Source organism: Sorex araneus, chromosome 9 (genome assembly GCF_027595985.1).
Source record: "Sorex araneus isolate mSorAra2 chromosome 9, mSorAra2.pri, whole genome shotgun sequence".
NCBI lineage: Eukaryota > Metazoa > Chordata > Mammalia > Eulipotyphla > Soricidae > Sorex > Sorex araneus.
In genome coordinates this window covers 64,208,101-64,232,988 of record NC_073310.1, presented here as the reverse complement: position 1 = coordinate 64,232,988, position 24,888 = coordinate 64,208,101, and the positions used below count along the sequence as shown (strand labels likewise).

At 54.8% G+C, this 24,888-nt stretch overlaps 1 protein-coding gene across 6 annotated transcripts in view; it reads right to left on the bottom strand.

The window, feature by feature from the left end:
• FRMD4A (FERM domain containing 4A) overlaps positions 1-24,888 on the bottom strand; it is a 202,948-nt gene that overhangs the window by 51,827 nt on the left and 126,233 nt on the right. For all 6 annotated transcript variants that reach the window (XM_055146651.1, XM_055146649.1, XM_055146652.1 and 3 more), the window contains exons 6-8: positions 10,906-10,962; positions 10,080-10,102; positions 1,585-1,668 (exon numbers count right to left, since the gene is read on the bottom strand). In XM_055146651.1, the coding sequence (XP_055002626.1) occupies positions 1,585-1,668; positions 10,080-10,102; positions 10,906-10,962 (164 nt within the window). The remainder of the gene's footprint in view (positions 1-1,584; positions 1,669-10,079; positions 10,103-10,905; positions 10,963-24,888) is intronic.

Sequence of the window (24,888 nt, the reverse complement as noted above, 5' to 3'; positions counted from 1 at the left end):
ACCAGGCCACCGGCCACCGGCCACCAACGTGGCTCACGGGCCAGTGCAGGGCCTGCAGGCCTGAGGCCCAGGTTCAACCCTGGGCACCGCATGGTCCCCAGACATCAACTGAGCGTGGCCCTAGCGCCCCTGGCTGGACCCACCAGGCGTGGCTCCTCTACCACGGAATCCCCCTTCCCGGCCCCTTCCCCGATGTTCCGAGAGCAGCGGGGCGTGGGGAGGCGGGTGTGCACTGCGCCGGCTGCAGAGGCTTGGACGAAAGGGCCCAAGGCATACGGCTCACGAAAGGAAGGTGTCACCGTGCTGGGACAAACGGGGGCAAAAACGCTTGGAGGTAAAAATGCTTGGGGTAAGTAGAGAGTACGGGGGAAACTGCCGTGGAGGCGGGGTGAGGACTGGGGTGGGGGTGCTGGGGACACTGGTGGAGGGGTGGGTGTCTGATCACTGCACGGCGGAATCTCGAACATGAAAGCTTTGTGACTGGATCTCACGATGATTTAATTTAAAAAAAAGTAACGTGGAATTCACGCCCAATTCAGTCAGCTAACCAACGGCTGAATAAATAGCAGTGCTCCTACATTTAAAAAAAACCCAAAACCAAAAATCGCTTGGGGACAAATGAATGCGGGGAGCCCTGGGGTCCGGCTCTGACGTGGGTGTCCCACCGTGGCGGCGTCCCCTGGGAAGTGTCCCCAAGCCAAGAACCCCTGGTCTCTGGACTTGGTGCTTCTCTCGCTCTTTCCACAGCGGGGTTCTAGAAGGATCTGGAAGATGAGCTCAGGGAGTGCAGGAAATCGGGGAGCAGGTGGGGGTCCCCTGAACAGGCCTAAGGGAGCAGCTTCTGTCGCTGTTCAAGGGGCTGACGGCCAGGCCTCAGACAGGCGCCTGCGGGGGGCCAGATGCCCTCTTGGGGGGCAGGTCCTAAGGATCAGGACCCCCCATTTACGGAGCAGAGGAGGAGCTCCGAGCCTCGGAGTGGGGCTCCCTGACTGCTGGCCCCTGGGGAGAGACGAATTGTGTCCAGGGCATCCCCGACCCTGTCCTCTGGGTCAAGACACGCCTCCTCTCTCCCGCCCCGTGATCCCTGAGTGACTGGCCGGGAGCTGGGCACGGGGCAGAGTTGCCGGACGGAGCCCTGGGGCAGCGCCCGTCTCCACAGTGGCGGGAGGCTTCAAAGGGCCTGCAGTCTCGCCCTTCCAGCTCGGCCCGTTCTGTGAGCTCATCTGTCTCCATAAAAGCAGCCGGCCCAGTGCTCCGGCGCCCGGAGGGGATCGGGAAGCATCCGCAGGCTCCCCAGGGACGTTGCGATCCCCAGCGCTCCCGGGAGGGCACCCCTGCACGCCCACCCGGAGGCTCACCAGGCCCCAGCACCGGCCCTACGTCCCCAGCCTCGCACGGCCTGCCACGGGCAGAGACCCCCGAGGGGCTCGAGCGCACAGCTGTGGGGGGGGCGAGCACAGCAGGCGTTCCCGAGGAGTCGAGGGCAGAGGGGAAGCGGGGAGAGGAGCTGCCCACACCTGCTGCATGACCCACACGGGCAGGCAGCGTGACCCCGGCCCCCACTCGCCCGGGGTCCCCACTTACCAGTAAGCGAGGGAAGGGTGCTCCTTCAGGACCTGAGTGGGCAGGGCGGGCAGCTTCTTCAGGTCACTCCTCACGCCTTCATTGCTGCAAGGGAGGGCAGGGTGAGGGGGGCAGAGGGCAGAGGGCCAGGGGCACCCTCTGAGGACATCGGCGTCCACTCCCACACCTGACCCCCTTGAATGAAACGGAGGCGGGAGGCACACTGATGTCCCCTCGTTTTGGGGGGTTTTGTTTTGTTTGGGGGCCACACCTGGCCATGCTCAGGGGACCAAATCTGGTGCCAGGGATGGAACCCGGGTCGACCATGTGCAAGGCAAGTGCCCTCCCCGCCGTGCCCTCGCCCCAGCCTCATCTCCTTATTCAGCACAGAGGAAAAAGCAGTGCAGGCTGTGGGAAGGGTCGGTGGGAGGGGTCCCGGGGCTCCAGGACAGGACCCCCCACCCCACCCTCCCCCAGCGTCCCCACCACCGCTGGTGCCTCTGCTGAGACGGACCCTGGGGACAAGCTGCTTCTCTCGAGCAGGTGACAAGACCCAGGCCGGCCAGCCTGTGTGGCCCTGTCCCACAGACGCAGGGCCCGGAGGGGGTCACTGCGAGCAGCGAGATGTGGCTGCGCTGTCCTGCTGGCCTTGCGCGGGGGCGGGCTTGAGGCAGAGGCTGCTCCTCTCCTCGTGCACGAGGCAGGGGCCGCGGCCACGGTCCCCGAGGAAAACTGATTCTGAGCAAGAGTCGGACAGACGGCAGCGAAAGCAGTGACAGCAGAGACGGCCTCTGACGGGACAGCTGGGAACCCGTAATGCCCCTGTCTGTCTGTCAGTCCATGCGTCCACCCCCCCCACCCCACCTTGTTTTGTTTTCGGGTCACACCCAGCGATGCTCAGGGGTTACTCGGGAATCATTCCTGGTGGGGCTCGGGGAACCATGGGATGCCAGGGATCGAACCCGGGTCGGATGCATGCAAGGCAAATGCCCTCCCCGCTGTCCTATCGCTCCAGCACCCCTGTTTTCCCTCAGAGAATGAGGAGATGCTTTGCTCAGGAGACTCTCCAGGGCCCAGAGTGAGGTTGGGGGTTTGGAGGGAAGCCCGCGGCCAACAGGGGCGGCCGGTGTCTCGCACTCGGGGCTGACAGACACTGAGCTAACAAGGAGCCCCAGGTCCACAACTCACAGGTTCCTGACTCGTCTCTGCAGAGACACCGAGTTGACAAAAATTCTAGGTACACTGGTTTGGGGTCTGCAAACTGGCATCTTCCTGGAGTGGGGGCCGCAGTCTCCACCCCAAGCCCCCGACACTGCCGGGAGCCCCAGACGCCTCCCCCAGGGCCCGCTCACTGCCACGTAAACAGCGGCTCACAGCTTCTGGCTAATCTTGGAAGAGACTCAGGTTGCTGGAATGCACTGGCCCGGTTCTGCAGATCTTGGCGCTCGAGTCTGTGGCCCCGTATGTGGCCATAGCACTGAGGGCCCCGCAGGCACACGCGGAATTAGACGGGAAGTCGCACAGAAGTCAGCAAGCTCAGTAAACAAAAACACCAACACGGAAGATGCAACTAGCAAGGAACAGCTCAGGAACCCTCAGAATACGACTTCAATGACCCCACAGGGAGATAATGATTTTCACAAATTTTCTCTCACTGAAGGAAGTATTTTTGGACAATTCCAGTTGTGACAAGCAATATAAAACAAAATTATCTTTGGGGCTGGAGTGATAGCACAGTGGGTAGGGCGTTTACCTTGCATGCGGGTGTTTGCCTTGCATGTGGCTGACCCGGGTTCGATCCCTGGCATCCCATATGGTGCACCCATGCACCACCAGGAGTTGATTCCTGAGTACAGAGCCAGGAATAACCCTGAGCATCGATGGGTGTGACCCCCTCAAAAAAAAACAACCCACCTCAAAATAGATTATTTAGTGCCCACTAAGGGGAAGGACTGTCCACTCTGGGGCCAAGGGTGAGGGGACGGGCACCTGGTGGAGGGATTGGGGTGGAACAGTAAGTGCCTGAAATAACTGCTGTGAACAACTCTGTAAACCATGACGTTTAAATAAAGTAAAAATGAATACATTTTTAAAATGTAATAAATGTGCTAAAATGTAATAAAAAAGAGATGAAAGTAAATATTCTGTTTGTAATTTGAGACACAAGTTTTATCCAACTAGCCCAGGACATGCGGCTGATCACATGTCTATAATTTCCCCCTGAGCACAGAACCCTGAGTGGCAAATTCACGGCCCGTCTCACGTGCCCAAGGTCAACACAGAACGCGATGCTTGCTGAAGCAACAAGAGGGACTATCACAACAGCAAACTTCCTCTCGTCATGGCTAAACAACCCCCACAGGGCATTTTCCTCAAGGATCTCCTTCACTGACTGGCCACACGTGGCTGTGTTCAGGGCTTACTCCTGGCTCTGCTCACGGCTCATTCCTGGCAGGGTCCGGGGGTCCAGCAGGCTCTGACCCATGGAAGGACGTGCCTTAATCCCCGTGCGCTCTCTCTACTCCAGAATGATGTCCTGTAAAATTCTATCTGCAAACCTGTCTTTGCAGAGGTGAATTTTTCAACTTGCAAAACTTACCAAAAAGAACTTCTGTGCATAAAACAAAGCTTTCTGGAACAATTCATAATTGTCCCACACCACTATGTTAGTTCAAAATTTCAGATTCGGTTCCTTCCAAAACGTCTTGCGATCTGAAAGACGCCAGCTGCTTATCCCTAAATGTTCCTTGTAAAATTATTTAATATATGAGATCATATTAATTTTAGTTCTTCCCTTTGCTGGGCTCACAGAGTGTTTCAAGTTCAACAGAGGGAAGCCCTTTCCTGTTTTACTAGACATTCCCCAAAATGTGCAAGTTAGGGTGTGAAAGATACTATTAGGTTATGTAAACCATATTACAAATGTTGACTAATCTAAACACAACTGTCTGAATGGGTTCTTTTTTTAAACTAATTATCTAAAGTCTCCGCAAATCTACTTTTCTTACTTTTTGACTACTCGCAGCTGTTTTCTTTCACGAGGGCAGTCAAGACTGTCAGAAAATCTCCCCCCAAAGATGCTGTAATAAAGATTTAAAACTGAGCTCATTTGGAAGCAGTATCTATTAAGCCACATAGGTTGGTGCAAAGAATTGGCTTTAGGGGTCATGGTTCTTAGATGACTGTTGGAGATGAATCAACTTTTGAGGTTGCTGGCCGGGCAAGAAGATTATATTACCCCCTTTTTCATGTGTGTTTATGGCTCTAAACATGTCCTGTAAATGAAAATTGGTTGTTTACCGATGAGTTCTCCTAAATGTTCTTCTAAAATTCTTGCTTCCACTTAGGACTGTCTGAAAAGCCAACAGTCTAGAATGATGAGAGGCCAGCCTGGAATGCCCGGCCCCGGGACAGTCCTCTATAAACACTTCAAGAAGATAGCGCGGACTTCAAACAAAGAACAAAAGAAATCTAAAGGGTTCATTCTTGTTTGGTCCCAGAAATTTCATTTTATCTTTCTATCCCAGAGAACACCAAGTCCCCTGGTTTATGGAAGACTCAGTTACAGAGGTCTCTAGTTTCAGCTAACTTCTCTCTCTGAGCCCTAGGAATATGCAGTGGTGGAAGTTAAAGGTTATTTTTTTTCTTTACAGCACAAATAAATACTCTGATTCCTCTTCTAACAAAGGGTGGCAGCTCATTTCTGTTGATTAATGCCTGGTTCTGTTTCTAAAAGCAGATTTTATTTCATTTTAGATTTAAAATGGGAGGTTGTTAGCTCAGAAACATGGAGATTCTTTTTTTTTTTTTTTTCCTTTTTGGGTCACACCCGGTGATGCACAGGGGTTACTCCTGGCTCTGCACTCAGGAATTACTTCTGGCAGTGCTCGGGGGACCATATGGGATGCTGGGAATCGAACCCGGGTTGGCCTCGTGCAAGGCAAAGGCCCTCCCCGCTGTGCTATCACTCCGGCCCCAACACGGATATTTTTTTACCCATCACTCAACTCCAGCGAGCAACAGACACTCTCTCCTGTGGACAAGAGGCACTTAACTTTAAACCAGGGGCCTGCACCAAGGTGCTGAGTCAGCACCAGGCTGGCCTCCTCTGTCTTTGCTCACTGTGTCTATCTGGAATACAACGGACCCTTCCAGGGCCGTCCATGCACACACCTGGCACTGGGCGCAGGGAAGGAAGATGTGCCTCTGGAACTTTCCTCCCACTGGCCTTGTTGAGGTGTGATTTGCTTACTGCTCCGGCTGGAGGCCCATTTCAGGGCTGTGCCTGTGGAATAAAAGCACTTCCAGGGCCCGACAGACGGAGGAACTGAGCTCTGGCCGTGTCTCAATACACCATGTTAGCGAAAGGGGTGTTCACGCCCTCCCCTGGTGTCGGGAAGATTCTTCAGAGCCGAGTGGGAGCGTCAATCTGGTGACCCAGCAGCAAGTCTTTTTGAATCAAGTCCCCACTCGGTTACCCTCTGCTCATGCCAATGGAATGGAACTGTGTGAAATGTCGGCAGTGTTGGAAGTGATCGGCGTGGGGGTGGGCTGTGGGAGTAACACGCACTGTCAGAGATGAGGGCAGGGGTCGGGAAAGTCCGGGGAGAGCGCCAGCCAAGGTCAGCGCAGAGACGTGGCCGTTGGTTTCTCTGGGTCCCTGGTGCCAGCCTCTCAATCCTGTTCCTGAGTGTGGCCCCTCCCGAACCAGCCCCTGTCCCAGTCCTACTGGCCGCCCCCCAGTCTCCTGCCTCAGACCCCCGTCACATGCTTTTTAGCTTTTGGATGCTTGTAAGACGGGAAGGCCATTGCTCGTGCCTGGCCGTGTGGCACTGGCCTGAGCGGGACACACGGCAGGCCCCGCGAGCACGCTGCCCGAGCGACGTCCTGCCGGCCTCCGGGCTGGGGCTTTCCTGGTCACGCTCTGTCCACCCTTTGCATGCTAGCGTTCGCCTCGTTAGACATCACGGTCCAGAGTCCTTGGGCTCTGGTTGGTGTGACACAGAAGCACCAACGTCTCAGGCGTGCGCACGTCAGGGACACGCATCTCCACACACACACACACACACACACAGACACACACACCCCTGGGAAGAGACACCGCTGGCTGCAGTCCGCACTGAGGAGGGTGACGGGAGGAAGAAAGTATTATTTGCAGACAAAACTATGTCCTAAAAGAGCTGGGGCAATAGCACAGCGGGGAGGGCGTTTGTCTTGCATGCGGCTGACCCGGGTTCGATTCCCAGCATCCCATATGGTCCCCCTGAGCACTGCCAGGAGTGATTCCTGAGTGCAGAGCCGGGAGTAACCCCTGTGCATCACCAGGTGTGACCTAAAAAAAACCAAAAACCCCTATGTCCTAAACCTGGGGCCGAGGAGAGAGCACGGTGGGTAGAGCACTGGCCTTGCACACAGCCAGCTGGGTTTGATCCCTGGCATCCGACATGGTCCCTCGAGCACTGCCGGGGTGATTTCTGAGTGCAGGGTCTGGAGTGACCCTCAGCACTGCTGGGCGTGACTCCCAAGCCAGCCACCCCGACTATGCCCTCCACCTGTCCCCAACCCTAACCTACGGTCAGCTTCCTCACCGACGCATGAGGACACGCACTGCTCCCCTCATGGGCGAGGCCCCTTATCCCGAGGCCTCAACCGTTTCCTTTCCACGATGCTGACTCGAACATTTCCCTGAAAGGTTCCGCCGAGACACCCACGTGAGCTCTTCCACGAACGGGAAAGCAAAGGGGGTTGTGTAAGAAGAGCCATCAGGGGTCTGCTGAGTAAGAAGAGAACCCAAAGAAGGAACGGAACGGCCTGAGTTTCACAAGAAAGAGCATTTCTGGGGGTTCTTATATAGAGATCTCTCCTCCCAGGAAAGCCAACCAGCACTTTTGAGTTCTGTCTTCCTGTTTTCGCTGTTTTTGGACCATCTCCAGTGGTGCTGGGGGGGGGGTCCCTCCCACGGGTGCTCAGGAGGGGCCGTGAGGTGCCAGGAGTGACACCTGTGTGTGCGCGTGTGCACCTGTGTGTGCGCGTGTGCTCCAACACACTGGTGACTACAGCCGACAGGTTCCTGACACTCACCCTGTAATCCCTGAATCCCGTTAAGAAGTAAATAAACAGGCTGACAGCTTGGGGACAGGGGAGAATATAAATAAACGGGCTAATGGCTCGGGCGATAGGGAGAAAGCATTTAGGAAGTGGCAGATTCAAGAATGGTTAGAGAAGATTTCCTGTGTCTTTTGTGTTAATTCAAAGGTTACTGAATCTTCTAAATTCTAGAGAATTTTATTATTTCTGTTGCTGCTGTTTTTGTCTTTGGGCCAAACTCTGCAGTGCTGAGCTGACTCCTGACACTGCTCAGGGGTCACTCCTGGCGGGGCCCAGGAGACCGTATGGGATGCCAGGGATCGAACCTGGGCAGACGGTGTGGAAGGCAAATCCGCTGCCTGCTGGACCCACTGCTCCAGCCCGCTCGGGGGGTTTGGAGCTGAGCCCTGGGTGGGAGCATCCCCACCACACCATCTGCTCCAGGCAGACCTCTGTTTCACTCATTCTGCTCAGGAAGAAATGGGTTTGCCGGTACGTACCCACGGCGGAACCTTCCAGTTGGATATGATGGTGGGGGTGTAATTCTGCGCTAATTATTAACCAGCAAGAGCGACTTATTCAGGGGCCGGAGAGAGAGCAGGAAGTTGGGGCATGTGCCTTGCACGCGCTGCACCCAGACACGAGCATCACAGAACATGGCCAGGGCGGCCCAGGGGTGCCCAGGAGTGCATCCTCGGACCCTCGCCTTGAACCACCCCAGCACCAAGGGGAATCCCCTCCCTCCCCCTTGGGAGACTACCCTCCCCCATAAAAAGTAACCTGGGTGACACCGAAGGATGGTAACAGGGTGCAGAAGTGCTGACTGTTCAAGCCACACGTGTCCGCGGACATGACCCCAAACATGTTCCCTGCAGTGTCCGGGAAACTTCCCCCTGAGAGGGACAGTCTAAGTGGAGAACTTCTTACCCCCAGCTCTGCACATCTCTCTGGCTGTGTGACGGGAGGGGTGCCGGCGGGGTCCTGCCTCGGCCGTGACCGCGGGCCTGGCCGGGCCTGGGACAGGGCCTGGCCTCTCCCTCCCTCGCGCTCCCTCGCTCCTCCCGGCTGCGGCCCGGCTGGCCGTGACAAATGCAGCCAGAGCAGAAGCTTTTGTCTCTGGGAGAGCAACGGGCTGGCATTCCACGAGCTCGTGGGGGGCCGAGAGTTGCTGGGGGGCCCTGGCCTTGATCCCCGTGTCCCGTTCCCATGATCTGGGGCGGAATGACGCAATGGGGAGTTCACGTCCCCTCCCATCAAGGGGAGATGAAAATAAATACTGGGAGCGCGGCTGGGGGCTGGCGGGAGAAGGGGGTGGCGGGGTCTGCCCAGAGGCCGGGACTGGGGGGGCTCGGGGGATGGCCACTGAACTCTCCCTCTGCTATGGGAGCCTGAGCGCGTCAACCCCGATTTCAACGCCACAGGAAGGCAGAAGAAAGGCTGGGCAGCGACAAAGGCGCTCACTGCAGCTCCCCTCTGCTGAAAGTCCTCATGGCCAGTTATCAGCCGCCGAGAAGTCAAGGTCGCAGGGCAAGGCTCTGAGAAGCCAGGCCTCTCCCTCCAGCCCCCACCTGCCCCCTTCCTCTGCTTTTTTTTTTTCTTTTTGGGTCACACACCTGGCAATGCACAGGGGTTAGTCCTGGCTCTGCACTCAGGAATTTACTCCTGATGGTGCTCAGGGGACCACAGGGGATGCTGGGATTCGAACCCAGGTTGGCTGCGTGCAAGGCAAACACCCTACCTGCTGTGCTATCTGCTTTACACCTCGGAGTGTGCAAGACCTAAGAGGGGAGAAGACCCCCTACTGCAAATATTCAAATGGAGGCGGAGGGATCAGGTGTGGCCATCAGGGGTCACCCCTACCACCCACCCGCCCACCTCACAAGCTAAGAGTGGCTTTTGCATTTCAAAGCATTGTCAGGAATTACACAAGAGGAGTGACGCTTCACTGCACAGGCAGGGGTGGCTCGAGGCCGTACGTGAAGTCTGTGGGGATCTGGCCACGCTTGAGTATGCGGCAGCACCTCCCCGGGCCTGGACCTCTTGGGCCCAGGAGGGAGTTACGGCAAGGTGGGCTGTGGCCCTGCAGCGTGGGAGATGCCGGGAGTCTGCCCTTCTCGGGAACGGCCCACCCCTGTTTCCGCTGGGAAGGAATCCTTCTGTTCTGCCGAACCGGGCGAGAAGCGCCTCGAGCTTTGTCAGGGCAGAGGGAAACGCACCAAGGCCTCAGGGCGGCACTGGTTTGGGCCCCGCGCCCCAGAGGGTCCCCGAGCCCCACCAGGAGTGACCCCCGAGCACAGGGCCGGAAGGAGCCCTGAGCACCACCAGGTGTGGCCCCAGAACAAAACCAAAACCAAACCCAATGGAGATGCCACAGAATACATTTTTAAAGCAAAATTTAAAATATATATATATTTTCCTTTAAGACTCACCTAGAAAAATCCCCTTTTGCTTCCTGTAGAAGAAGAAAAAGTGACATCAGGGACGTATTGCAATAATGTTAGAAACTTGCAAACACCCGCTTTACTCAGGACAACCGCTGCCCGCCCACCCTCTCCCACAGCCCTGGCCCCGCACCGCACCAGACGGGCAAAATCCAGCCCGGCCCCGGTTCCCTGTGCTCCAGGGGCACGATTAACGAAGGACACTGCGCCTCTATCACCAGGTCCCGGGTGACAGGCCGAGAAGTCGCAGCGATGGCGAGAGGCCAGGTCCCAGCTCTGGCTGCTGTCCCCTTCCCGGTCTGAGCGTCTGAATCTGCGTCTGGGTGGGGCCTTCTCTCCCTCCGCGGGCCTTTTCCTGGGCTCTGAGCTATCTCCCAACTAGGCTGAGGCACTCTGGTGGCCGGGACAGCGGGGGGCGGACAGGGAATCTGGTATTTGCCCCCTTCCCCGGCTCCTACCGGCCACCTGGGGGTAAACGGGCTGCAGACGGGATAAGCCGGGCCCTTTCCCCTGCCCCGCCGAGGCTCTGCCCTGCATCCCGGCCCTTCTCACACCAGCTCGGCACCTGTCTGTCCGGGGGCTGGGAGCCCATCCTCCAGCCACCCCCTTACTATCTGAGGGACAGAGTGGCCGCCTGGGGCCATCGTGTCCTTGTGCCCAGTGACCCCGCCTGGCCCCTCTGGATACCGACACTGTGCACGGCAGAGGGGCCTGGCCTCGGGGAACCGCAGGCGCGCGGGCAGAGTGGTGGGCTGTCTCTCACCTGCGCGGGGCTCGGGGCGCCGGGCTCGGGGGCAGAGTGGCACCCACTCACCTGTAGGATATAGGAGGCCAGCTCGAACACCACGTCACTGTCCACGTCGATGAGCTCCTGGGGGAAAAGCAACACAGATGGTCAGGCCAGTGCTGCGGTGCCCGCACCAGAGGGCAGTCCCCAAACGGGCCCGGAACCTTAGAACCCCAACCCCCAAGAACCCATTTCTGGTCCCCGAGGCAACTTCTCTGCACCCCTCGCCCCTGGCGACCCCTGGCAGCCCTGGACCGCACTGTCCTGCTACCAGGGCTCTGGAAAGTTCCAGGAGCACGCACTGTCCTGCTACCAGGGCTCTGGAAAGTTCCGGGAGCAAAGGAAAGCAGGAGGCGCTCATCGATTCACCGCTGCGGCACCCGAGCGTCAATGGCCTTTGCTTCGTCGACTCTATTTCGGAACCAGGAGGAACCGCCCATGGAGGAAACGGCCACTCTTTCAGGGACATTGAAGATGCAGTTCCTGGAGGCCCCGGGCCTCCTCTCCCGCGCTGTCACTGTGAGGCTGCTGGCTGCCACAGCAGAAGCGAGACCACGCTCTTCTGACGGAGAGCCCACTGCTCACCCTGCTCCAGGCCCCACGCCTCTGCGCGCTCAGTCCTCCCCGAGCCCACCTGGACCGACCTGGGCTCTGGGGACCGATGGCCGGGGAGGGTCTACATTTCTCTTAGGTTTCGGTTTTCAAAGGCAACACCCAGCGCGCATGATTTCAGAGTCCCGTTCTCTGTCCATAGACACACACGCGCCAAGTACCAGGCGTGCCCAGAGCGGTGTGCTGGGGGCACAGGGGCGCCTACGGCGGGGGGCCGCCGAGCCGGGTTCGATTCCCACCACCACCAGGCGCATCCCCGGGGCCCCCAGCACCTGCACGTGACCTGGGATGTTTTCTGCCTTGACCAACACCCGCGAAGCGATGAGAGGGCGTCAGGGCCGTGGAGAGATGGCGCAGGCCAGGCAAGCTCTGTTTCCTCGGGGCTCGGGGCTGGGAATCGCGGGTGGGTCCCAGGCCTCCTGAGCACCACTTACGAGCACCCACAAAGCAAACAAACCCGCGGACCCCGAATGTACCACGCAGTGAGTCGGGTGTGTGGCACCCCGGTGGGTCCCCAGCAACACCCCAGTAACAAGGAGCCCATCCACGCCCACCCGGCATCTGGGCCCCTGTGTGCTGTTCTGTTTGGTCTGTTTTGGGGGGGACACACCACATACCCCGAAGTCTGCGGCTGCCAGGTCAGCCTCTGAGTGTGGCCGCAGCACTGAGTCCCTTCTCCAGCTCACTCATGTGCCAGGGAAAAGTCTGTCCCAGGCCGGGAGCGGGTGGGGAGGCAGCAGCGGGTGTTTCTGTCTGGGTTAGGCCAGGCCTTGCCCTGCGAGTGCGGGACAGCGCGTGTGCTCAGAGGAACCTGAGTGGAACTCCAGGGACGGCCCGAACCCGCGTCTCACTGGCTGATCCAAGTTCCCGGCATCAAACCCGTCCTCAGCTGCTCTCTGCAGCAGCGGGACACCTGCAGACGCGCGCGCGTGTGTGTGTGTATGTGTGTGTGTGTATGTGTGTGTATGTGTGTATGTGTGTGTGTATGTGTGTGTGTATGTGTGTGTATGTGTGTGTGTATGTGTGTGTGTATGTGTGTATGTGTGTGTATGTGTGTGTATGTGTGTATGTGTGTGTGTATGTGTGTGTATGTGTGTATGTGTGTGTATGTGTGTGTATGTGTGTGTATGTGTGTGTGTATGTGTGTGTATGTGTGTATGTGTGTGTGTATGTGTGTATGTGTGTATATGTGTGTGTGTGTATGTGTGTGTGTGTGGTGTGTGTACGCGTGCGTGTGTGTGAGTACGTGAGTGTGCGTGTGGGGCGGGGGGTCGGTGGTCCGCAGCTCCTACTCCTCCAGGCTTCTCTGTCCTGTGGGATGCGGTTCTGGCTTCATTTCTCATTGTCAGACGAGATGGAATCGGCCGCTCGTTAGCCAGCTCCTTGGGGATCACGGCCAAGATCACTTGATCATCAACAACAGGGGTGACGCAGAAAGGCCGCAGGCCATGCCTGACCCCTAGAAACAGACGAGGGGTATCTCCGAGGAGAAGACCCCCCGCACGCCTATGGATGGGAATTTGAAGCCTCTTTTCCTTCCTCCGGGCACTGTTCTCCGCGGGTGTGTGTGGGCAACAAACTCAGCAATCCCTCGGGAAAGCGCCCTCTCTCCGGGCTGGGGAGGGAGGGCTGGGTCCGAGTCGGCCCGGGGGCCGCCCACCGTGCATGGGGAGGGATGCACGCATGGACGCGGGAGGCTGCCAGCTCGGCCGACTCAGACCCTGCGGGCCGAGGCTGCGAGGCCTGTTCCTCTGGTTCTTGTTGACTTGAAGATGCTGTTGGCAGATAAGAGGATGTCGAGTTCACGAGACAGCAAGAGGGTAATTACAGCACCGGGCCCGGTCCTGGGAAGGGACTCTTGGGGTGTCAACAGCGGGTGCAAAGGCGAGGAAGCCAGGAGCAGAGGCACCGTGCCACGGGAGAGAGGAGTCGATGGGTTCAGGGGGCACTGAGAAAGGAGCTTGGGTTTACTTTGTGGGGGGCTACACAGACCCTAAAAAAGTGACCTCTGGGCAGAGTCTCACACACAGAGTGAGTGTGCCAGGGAGGAATGGCGCCCCGAGGCAGGTGAGTCGGGCACGGTGGCCCGGGTCTCCCCAGACCTGCCCAGCGTGGGCGCGAGCGGAGACGCTAATCGGCACTTACCCATCTCGCCAGGAATTCAAAACATCTAACGGCTAAGTGGGGGCAGCACCCGTGCCAGTGACTCAGCGGGGCGGGGGCGCGGCGGCGGGGAGGAGAGACCTCTGCCACGCCGAAGCCTCTCGGTTCTGCCGGGCTGGGCTGGACATCTCCGACTTGAATTAAAACACACACAGATGCTCTTGGCTCAGACGGTGAGGGAGCAGGGACAAAGGGTGCGTGAGCCCGGGGCAGCTCGGACACGGGCAGGAACGGCTGCTGCCCCCAACCCTCCTCACAGCGGGGAAGGCCCTGGGCGGGAGGGCGACATCTGCCCGGCTTGGGCTGTGGCCCTTCGAGGACTTCCAGGGGTGAGCCCGGAGGAGGCGCAGGTGGCACCCGGAACCCCATGGCCCAGACCACGGCGGGGGAACACTGGCCCCGCATGAGGGACGGTCACGCGTCACCCCCACGCCTCCCCATCACGGTCTGGGGAGAGTGGGGAGCCTCCCAGCCACCAAATAAGCTTGGGGACAGGGCAGCGGTGTCGGGGCCCCTTGGGCCTTGGCTCCGAGCCCGCGGAGCCCAGCTGGTCTGCTGGCCGTGGCGGGGAGAGTCCGCGGTGCAGGCACCTGGCCAGACCCCCCGGCACTGTGTTTCTCTGGTCGCTTCTGAGCAGAGAGCCAGGAATGCGCCCCCAGCGCCGGGGCAGCCGCAGGACCAACACACATCAACAGGGCCGTGTCTCTGCGCGGGCCTCACCCGGCTGCTCCTCCCGCCGCAGAGAGGTTTCCCGGCCCCTCCTGGGGAAACTACCCACCCGAGGTGTGTAAGGGCATGTCTGCAAACCCGCCGTGCGTGCGTGTGAGCAGAGATGCTCCCACACGCTGGCGTGCCAGGCTCACGGCGGGCACACGGGGCCTGGTCAGGCTGGGGCTTTCCCACGGGAATCTCGGACCAGTCGTACCCAAGAAGGTTCTGGAACGGCCCAGGGCCTGACTCGGCAGGTCCTCTGTGTGGCTGGCCCGGCTGACACCCGCACCTCCTCTGGGGGTCCGCAGCCCCGCACCCGTCCCGAGGCTGCCGTCTCTGCCTCGGCACCCACTCACGCCCCCTCTGTGGGAGCCGTGCTGAGAAGCCCTGACTCGCCCGCCACAGAGAGACTGTACCCCTCTGGCCCCGGGGGCGAGGCGCCTTGGGACTGCCCCACCCCCCACTTTTTCTTTTTTTTTTTTTTTTTTGCTTTTTGGGTCACACCCTGCGATGCACAGGCAGGGGTTCCTACTGGCTCTGCACTTGGGGATCACTCCCGGTGGTGCTCAGGGGACCACATGGGGAGCTGGGGGTCAGACCCATGTTGGCTGCATGCAAGGCAAACGCCCTCCCCGCTGTGCTATCGCTCTGGCCTCCTCCGCCCTCCCCCCTCCCAATTTCTTTCCTCCCTTCCCCAATTCCCAGCTCTTTGCTGCCCAAGTCTGCCACCTGGTGGACAGCGTGCCCCTTTCCTTCCAGAACTTTCCCAAAGGATTTCTCAGGCCGAGCACGAAACACTCAGGCCAGAAGGGGTGGGGGCTTCTGTTCACGCCACAGAGGACGCCGGGTCCCAGCGGGAGGGGGCATTTGCAAGTACCCACGAGGACATTCTGGGCCTTTCTCCCTGGATTCTTTTTGGTCCGAGTGGGTTTATGTCTCAGGTTCTGGTCACCCTGAGGTCCCCCGTGGCCCGGAGCACCGACACTCAAGCTCAGTGGCCTGATTTTGTGCCACGGATGTGCCAAATAACTCCCAGAAAGGAGAGTCAGGCCCAGAGATCATTTCAGCTGTGTGTGTGTGTGTGTGTGTGTGTGTGTGTTGGCCTGGAGCCACACCCAGCAGTGCTCAGGGCTCCCTCCCGGCAGGGCTCGCGGGAACAGCTGTGGTGCTGGGGAAGGCCGGGGCCCGGCCGAGGCAAGGCCAGTGTCCCGCCTGCTCAGCCCTCAGCCAGTGTTTTCAGGTTTTCAGGGGGCTGTTGTAAGAGCCCCCAGCTGGGCCTAGTAAGCAGGAAGTGGCCAGAACTGCTCCAGCCGGCCTGGAGCAAGGGCCTGCTCCCAGCCTCCCCTCGCTGGCCTGCAGAACACAGGGGTGAGGACACTGATGTACGGGCTGGGGCAACGCCTTCTTCCTGCACCCACTCTCGGCCTTGGGGGAGTTCTCGAGGCCCGGCCCCCGGGAGGGGTGTGCTGGGGACATATGGGGGCGCTAGCGTGAGGCTGTGAATGGAACACCATGAGCAAACGTCGAAGGCAGGTGGGGACAGGATGCAGGGCAAGGGACTGTCCCGGTCAGTCCAGAACTGTCCCTTTGATGTAGGCAGGTAGGTAGGGAAAGGCCCCTGGCAATGAAACTTAGATCACCAAAGTCTCAGGGGAGGAGAATCCTGAGACTGACCCACCCTGTGGACACAGGAACCGCACCCGATAAGACCTTCAACAGACTCTGAGGATAATAGACCCCCCACCCTGTGGAACCGCACCTGATAAGACCTTCAACAGACTCTGAGGATGATAGACCCCTCCCCAGGAGGTTCCCCGAAGAAGGCTATCACCACTCCCAACCTCCCTGGTAACCTTAGCAACGGACTTTTACCTGGAAAGAAGCCCCCACGTGGGGGCAGGTTGGGGAAACCCTATAAAGGCCACCTTGAACAAAGGAAGTGCGCGCATATGCTGCCTGAGCCCATGTGCTGCTTGTGCCATGTGGCTGAGCACATGTGTCGCCCGCATCTCCCCCCTTGAGATGTGTACTTTCATGCTTTCATGTCCAGTGCTAGGGTGTGTGTAGAGCTCCCTCCATCTTTGGAGGAGCCCGCGTTCTTTCTTGAGCGCGTTACTCCTACTGCTTTTTCCTTTTCCACTTATCTCTTCCTCCTTCCCTAAGACCTTCTAAATAAAGTCTGTTACTTCACTGCTTGTCTACTCCTGAAATTCTTTTCCGAGAGCGAGACAAGAACCCAGTAACCCTGGGTCCCGGGTGTTTGAGGCGTTGGAGAGAAAGTGACCGTCTTTCTCCTCCCCGCTTCACGAGAGTCACCCGTGGGGCCCACCGACGTCATCTTGGCGAGCCAGCCAGGAGTAGCAGTGAAAAATCCACAAGGAAGAAGGTAATCTGTGGAAAATCTGCTGTGGAGGTATGCTCCCTTGGAAATCTCTAGGGGGGATGAGGGAGGAATGTGATAACCTCTGTGTGAATGTGTGTGTGCATGAGCACCCTGATAGGTCCTCCTATCAGGCGTGATTTTGTGGCTCCACGACCTGGCACTCTTAAAGTCCCTCTAAGTCACGGAGCTCGAGTGGGCTGCCTGCGATTCCACGGAGAAGGTACGGTCAAGGGTGGCACTGGCATAGCTGCCGGTCGCAAGTCACAATGCTGAACCACTACGGCTAAATTCTCCACCGGCCAGGCAAGCATCTGAGTGGTCTCTGCAAAGAGGCACCCCTCCTTTGTCTGTCTTGCGTCACCGTTCACTATGGGAGGAATGGGAGGGAAGCCCACTAGTGAGAATAATCCGGGAAACTAAAGTGAATCAACATCCAGGTAGAACATCCTTTCCCCACCCAGCCGCTGTCCGATTAAAGGATTAGCTAGAGGTCGATTGTAATGCTAATGAAGGCAGCCAGCATGTTTAGCTCTAGGTAAAGTGAGACTGAAGAAAAAAGAAAGGTAAAAGAGGGAAGATGTAGCAAGCTAAGAAAGGCAGAACTTCTTTCAAGGAGCAGGGCTTCTTTAAGACCACAGCATTAGGTTCGGCTCGGGCACACAGCTGTGGGTCTGCCCGGTGCCAGGGACACCCAGGGACGCCTGCGGTGGAAGCAGAGGCTATTGGTGGAGACGTCCAGATCCAGGAACCCTCTGAGAAAAGGCCTATATAGGAGGGGTTAGAGTCCCCTCAGGAGAGGCCAAAGTAAAGGCCTACATAGGAGGGGTTAGAGTCCCCTCAGGAGAGGCCAAAATAGAGGCCAGTGTATGAGGGGTTAGAGTCCCCTCGGGAGAGGCCAAAAGAAGGCCAATGTAGGGGGTTAGAGTCCCCTTGGCAGAGGCCAAAGGAAAGCCAATGTATGGGGGGTTAGAGTCCCCTCAGGAGAGGCTGAAGCGAAGCCCTAGAGAGTAGTTTTGCTCAAGAACCATCCTGTCTTAGGTTTTTTCTCTTCCCTAAGTTGTTTCTGGTACTCAAAAGAACATGGGCAACTCAACTTCAATACCTAAAAAATTCCCCTCTGGGTTGCTTGTTAAATTAAAACACTGGAAGAGCCTCCAGCTAGATAGTTTAAATAAGGAATATCTTGTTGACCTCTGTAACACCGTGTGACCTGAGTATAAGCTAGAGCACTGGGAAAGCAAGTGAATGGCAGTTTGCAGACCAGACCATTTTGCAGTCCGATCTTTTGCAGGTAACAAAAAAGGTAGGATTATCACCAGAGACCAGAGTGATAAGCAGTCCAGCAATTTAAAGGATCTACCAGTTTTTGGAACTGTTAGACAAGGTTTAAACAAAGATTTCTTATCAGAATGTTGAGCCTACAGAGAAAGCAAAATTCTCAATCTGGATTTCTTATTGGAAGAACATTAATGGCTATTAACAGCTGTAATTCTTCTGAAGTTCAGAGTCTATACTATCTAGGAAGAGCTGCAGAAGTGGTGGCTAAAACTAAAGTGAAATAAAGAGTTCAGAGGATTCAAGGCTTTATCTTAAAAGACTCAGCTAATCTTAATGAGGAATTTAGCCAGTTTACAAACAGGTACAGATGCCATCAAAATAAAGTTTTCTTATGTTTCCATAAACATTGACGGTCCAAGTGTCTTTTCTAAGCTATTATTAAAGTTTAGTTAGAAAAAAAAAAGAGGAAAAAAGGGCTCTTTTTGTGTCTGAAAGCATGTTTGTATTGTGGAATTGTTAGAGAGCTCATGATTTGAAATAACTAAGATACAAAAACTATTGGATTTAAGCCAAAGAAGGTTTACTCATGTTTCATAAAAATTGATGCTTTAAAGGTTATGCCGTTGTGTCAATGTACATATGCATCTATATTGGATTATTAGAATGTGAGCTGAAATAATTGTGGAAAAGCAGGTTCAAAGAGTAATAGTTTAGTTAAAACATGAGTTTCTAGAGTTATGAATTTGGTTGCAAAACTTATCCTACTGGTATTTTATTTGATCTCTGAGACTTTTGGTAACTAAAATTTCTAGAGATACTTAGCAAATAATTATAATAGATTAATCTCAGGTGTCTGCCTGATAGTCTGAAGCCATAACATTGTGCCTTGGTTAAAGTTTGAGATAAGAATGGAGTATTTCATGGAAAATGTGGGAAATTTTACTGACTATTGTTAAATCAGTCTGTCCAGTACATGGGAATGCATGTTATTATTCTGATAACTTTATTCATTGCAAAGCTTTGTCACCAGATATCATACCTAGCTCTGACCATCACAGAGAAGTTTGTATGCAAGTGTGAGATCCTTAATGTTTTATGGTAATCTATGAGTGTTTTAATCTTTATATTTGTGTTTTCCTAGAAATCAGAATTCTAAGATGTCCCCTGTTTAACTTCTAATGTGGAGTGAACCTTTGCCCAATGAATATGTTGTAAGAACTTTAGTTGTGAGCATCTTTAAAGTTGTTGAATATCTATAGAACTGACCTAATGCTTTTGAAATAACACTGAAAGTAGTTTTGTCATGTTAAATGAAATGATTGGTAATTTGTGCCCAAACTTGGAAGATCATGTTGTACTGAGTTCAGTAAAATAAGAGTTTAAATTTGTGGGATGACTATAAGGAATATAGATGTATGTCTTAACTCAGAAAGATAATGGATGCAGATATCAGTTGGAAAAAGGAAAGGAATCCTGTTAAAGTGAAGTTGATTTTGAAATGGGTTGAAGGAAAGTTACAGGACAGAATGAATGTAAAAGAATGTGTAGAAGGTTTGAGGTTGTGTTTGAAGGAAAGAAACTGATCACTGTTTTAAGAAACTCTTTAAATCACATGCAGAATTGTTCTAGTATGTTTTGGTAGGATCTATGGAAAAGATATTGGATAGATTGTCTGGAACTCCTGTTACAGTGCTCTTAGATTATTGAATTCTTCAAAAGTTGTGGAAAATCAAGTGTTTTTCAAATGGGATTAAATGAATTAGACATGTTTAACTGTACACTGGACTCCTAGTACAGTGCTCTTATTAATGGGAAGTCAAGGTTTTCAACATGGAATTGAATGGGTTAAATAAGATGTTAAATTGTACACTTTTTCTCTACAGATTTTAGCTTCTTTGACTAGGACCCACAACAAATGGGTGTGTTGCATCTCACTGTGAGTAAAGTGAAATGTTTGCTTTTCTCTTCTTTTGTACCTTCAGTATGTTTTTGATGCTTCATGGCACTATGTTGGTTTGCATAAATCCAGATAAAAGTCTTTCCTCTCTGTAATAGGGTCTACCCCTCATGCAGACAGGAAAATCACTTATGGGACCCCAAAGCCCTCTTTCAGGGAAAGAGTCAAGGGATTGGTCTAAATGACAGGAGCAGGTATTTAACAGGTACTGTTTCAAGTACCCTACAAACCTCAGGGAGACCCTAGAGGCCAGTTGGCTCAAGGAAAGAATGGAAATCATCACTGCTATGGAAAATGAGAAATCCGGCAATCTGTGTGACTGACACAATCTGGGCCTACTCAGCATCAAGAAAAACCCTGGAAACCAGGATCTCTCCCAGCCCTGAAAAAGGGAGGGGATGGACTCCTTTCTGCCAGGATGCATTTACGGAAAAGGCCACCTCCAGTTCAACCTGAAGGCTTGAGACCATCCAGTTCATCGTGGGACATTTATGGCCAGGCCTGGGTAACTCTGACGTGCCACATAGAATTAATGCCATTATTGGTGTGCCTCCTGTCTTTAGCCAACCCCCAGGACTTCTCAGTAAATAATGGGGTACCCCAAATGGAGAGTTCTCCAATCTTGCTGTATTTATGCAAAAGAACAAGTCAGATTTGTTAAGCCATCAGGCAAATTTTAAAATGAAGGTGGAGAGAAAACCATGTTTCTGTAACTTGCTTTTTAAAGAATCAGATTCAAATTCTACAGAGTAATCTAGTAAATGTATTCTAATCTTGATCTAAAAGGTATCCCTTTTGGGTAATTCAGGTACAATGTGTTTTGCTGACTGTAAAGTAAGCAGCCTAGTCTTTGGGACTCAATGTTGAACATGCTGTCACTAGTCTGACCAGGGTATTGGAAGCCAGAGCTTTAGTGGGGGGAACCTCAGCTCAAAGCGCAGAATTAATTGCTTTCCCCCAACCTGTCAATTGGCTACAGTGCCAAAAGTGGACATCTCAACTGGTTCTAAGTATTCACTTAGTTCTATGAACACAGTCATTTGGAGAGAACTAGAATTTTAACAGCTCTTAATTCTCGTTCCATCATGGGATAAATACCCCATCCAGAGAATACTCACCTAAGATACTCTGCAAAAGAGGAACAATAGGCATTGGAACAAGGTTTTCGAAAGGAAATTGATGAAGGGTTACACTAAGCTTCCAACACTAGTGAAAGCCATCTTTCATGGGAAGGAACTCAGAACTGTGCTTCCTGTTTCATTAATGAACCTAGTGGAAATTCTGGGCTTCCTTTCCTAACACTTGTTCAGCATCAAGGAATTTACCAAGGAGAGGATTGGCAGCTTTGACATCATGTAAGTGATCAAATGCTCATATTCAAGGTATAAACATCTACTGCTTCCAAATGACAGCTTCAGTGGATGGGTAGCTTTTCCAACCTGAGAAGCGGTGTGGTGCTTCTAGGCCACTAGAAAAATCTGGACATAGGAAGTCATTTTCTATCAACCAATGGGTGAAGCAGTTATTCCTTTATGGCATTATGTTGCTTTGGTTTCTGTTGCTTTAACCCTTATGTTTCCTAAGACAGCAAACTATTTTGTCCTTACTAGGTCAGTTTTCCACTGGTATGATCATTTGAGTTTTTTCTTTGCCCCACAAATAGGAATAGAAGATGTTGCTCAACATATAGAAACCCTGACAAAGTATATGCAAAAGGCATTAAATGACACCCATACTAGTCTTTCTCTAATTAACTCAGAAATGTCCCAAATGAGAAAGGCAATCATTCAAAACCGGATGGCCTTAGATATACTCACTGCTGCTCAGGGAGGAACCTGTGCTGTCATAAAAACTGAGTGCTGTGTATATATCCCGGACTATACTGCAAATGTGACTAACCTTCTGGATAACATGAAAAAGCAGTTACAGTCTCTTGAGGACTCCTCTCCAAGTTTCTGGGATCGGATCTCTTCATGGTTCGGAGGAGGATGGACATGGTTGGAGAAACTATTATTTTCCATCTTTATGATCATAGTAATAGGTGTAGGATTATGTTGTGTTGGTTTCTGCTGCTTTAATTTCTGTCTCACCGTCCCAGGCAGAATGTTATCCAAAACTGTAGATCACTCTGCTCTTGCTAGATCAGAGGCAATATTCTACTCCAAGGTCTAATCATTTCAAAGTGACATTCCTCAGTCTAATTGATCTGATCTTTTCTTTCAGATAACTTCAGGATCCCAACCAGTTCATTGCCTGGGGCCCACTAAAACTAAGGTAGCATGAGGTTTCACCCCTTGTGCAGGCAGGGCCAGCGCCCCTTTGTCAGCATGAAGCAGCTCCAGAAGATGGACCTTCAGCCATTTTCCCTTAAAGATTTAAGGTGGTGAAATCTCTAGGGGGGAATATGATGTAGGCAGGTAGGTAGGGAAAGGCCCCTGGCAATGAAACTTAGATCACCAAAGTCTCAGGGGAGGAGAATCTCAGGCGCATATGCTGCCTGAGCCCATGTGCTGCTTGTGCCATGTGGCTGAGCACATGTGTCGCCCGCATCTCCCCCCTTGAGATGTGTACTTTCATGCTTTCATGTCCAGTGCTAGGGTGTGTGTAGAGCTCCCTCCATCTTTGGAGGAGCCCGCGTTCTTTCTTGAGCGCGTTACTCCTACTGCTTTTTCCTTTTCCACTTATCTCTTCCTCCTTCCCTAAGACCTTCTAAATAAAGTCTGTTACTTCACTGCTTGTCTACTCCTGAAATTCTTTTCCGAGAGCGAGACAAGAACCCAGTAACCCTGGGTCCCGGGTGTTTGAGGCGTTGGAGAGAAAGTGACCGTCTTTCTCCTCCCCGCTTCACGAGAGTCACCCGTGGGGCCCACCGACGTCACCTTGAACTGCTGTGTCTCCCAGGAAGTTGGGTGAATGTGGCATGTGAGATGTCCAGAGTCTCTCCGGCTTCTGTCAAGAGGCACCCCCACCAGGTGGCTCATTCTTCTCTCTGGCCTCAGCCAAGGGGGCACCGCACCCCCACCAGGTGGCTCATTCTTCTCTCTGGCCTCAGCCAAGGGGGCACCACACCCCCACCAGGTGGCTCATTCTTCTCTCTGGCTTCTGCCAAGGGGGCACTGCACCCCCACCAGGGTGGCTCATTCTTCTCTCTGGCCTCTGCCAAGGGGGCACTGCACCCCCACCAGGTGGCTCATTCTTCTCTCTGGCCTCTGCCAAGGGGGCACTGCACCCCCACCAGGGTGGCTCATTCTTCTCTCTGGCCTCAGCCAAGGGGGCACCGCACCCCCACCAGGGTGGCTCATTCTTCTCTCTGGCCTCTGCCAAGGGGGCACTGCACCCCCACCAGGGTGGCTCATTCTTCTCTCTGGCCTCTGCCAAGGGGGCACCGCACCCCCACCAGGTGGCTCATTCTTCTCTCTGGCCTCAGCCAAGGGGGCACCGCACCCCCACCAGGGTGGCTCATTCTTCTCTCTGGCCTCTGCCAAGGGGGCACTGCACCCCCACCAGGGTGGCTCATTCTTCTCTCTGGCCTCTGCCAGGGGGGCACTGCACCCCCACCAGGGTGGCTCATTCTTCTCTCTGGCCTCTGCCAAGGGGGCACTGCACCCCCACCAGGGTGACTCATTCTTCTCTCTGGCTTCTGCCAAGGGGGCACTGCACCCCCACCAGGGTGGCTCATTCTTCTCTCTGGCTTCTGCCAAGGGGGCACTGCATCCCCACCAGGGTGGCTCATTCTTCTCTCTGGCCTCTGCCAAGGGGGCACTGCACCCCCACCAGGGTGACTCATTCTTCTCTCTGGCTTCTGCCAAGGGGGCACTGCATCCCCACCAGGTGGCTCATTCTTCTCTCTGGCTTCTGCCAAGGGGGCACTGCACTCCCACCAGGGTGGCTCATTCTTTCAAAAAAATTAAGGCAGTGCCCAGAGCGATAGGACAGCAGGGAGGGCATTTGACTCGCATGCAACCGACCTGGGTTGGATCCCTTGCGTCCCATAGGGTCCCCGCCCCCACCACCAGGAGTAACCCCTGAGCATCATGGCGTGCAGCCCAAACAGCAACAAAATAAAGCAACAGCAACAAAAAATAAAGGCAGGATATGGCAGGCGAGGGAGGAGGATGATGAATTAGCAAATGTGGACACAGTGCAGTGGCTTTAAGGAAAGAGTACGGCGGTGGCCTGTCCCAGGCTGAGAGGACAGTCACTACTCATGGGCCACATGCCCTGAGGAGGCTGGGGTGTCGAGAGGCGTCTCCAGCCCGGACAGGCCCCAAAAGGCCCTGTTCTGGAACGTTCTTCCATCTGAGAGTGGACGAAGACCCTAACATCTGTTGACACGGGCCAACCGTGAGGACCCAGCTGGGGGAGACGTGTCAGCCACGACCAGGCGTGGACCAGAGGAAGCGCCTGTCTGAGTCCCAGAAGGTGGTGAGTTCATGGGCAAAGGACAGACAGCAGGACGGCGGGACAGACGGCTGGGAGTGGGCCAGCAGGCCCGGGTCTGAGTTTTACATGCCGGAGACCCCAGGAGGCGGACGGTGGTGAAAGTTACACGGTCAGCATCTGCAGCGCACCGGATGGTCCGCCTGCCCTCGACCGAGATGCAGAGTCCAATGTGGATTTTGACACAACGAAAGGCCTTTCCCCCACCCTACATGCCAGCAGCATTCCTCCAAGGCGATCCGGAGCCCCATGGAACGGTCCAACACACGTGCTTGTGGCGGCACATTCACCGGGACGGGTGACCTGTGTGCTCCTGATACTCAGGGCCTGCTCGCCGCCTCTCGACGGCCAGCTCAGGGCTCCCCCGCCCACGAGGCCGACGGATGCCGCCCCAGAGCTGACATGCAGGCCCAGTGAACCGTGTCACACTGACGCAGAATCACCCACTCACGAGCCAATCACGAGT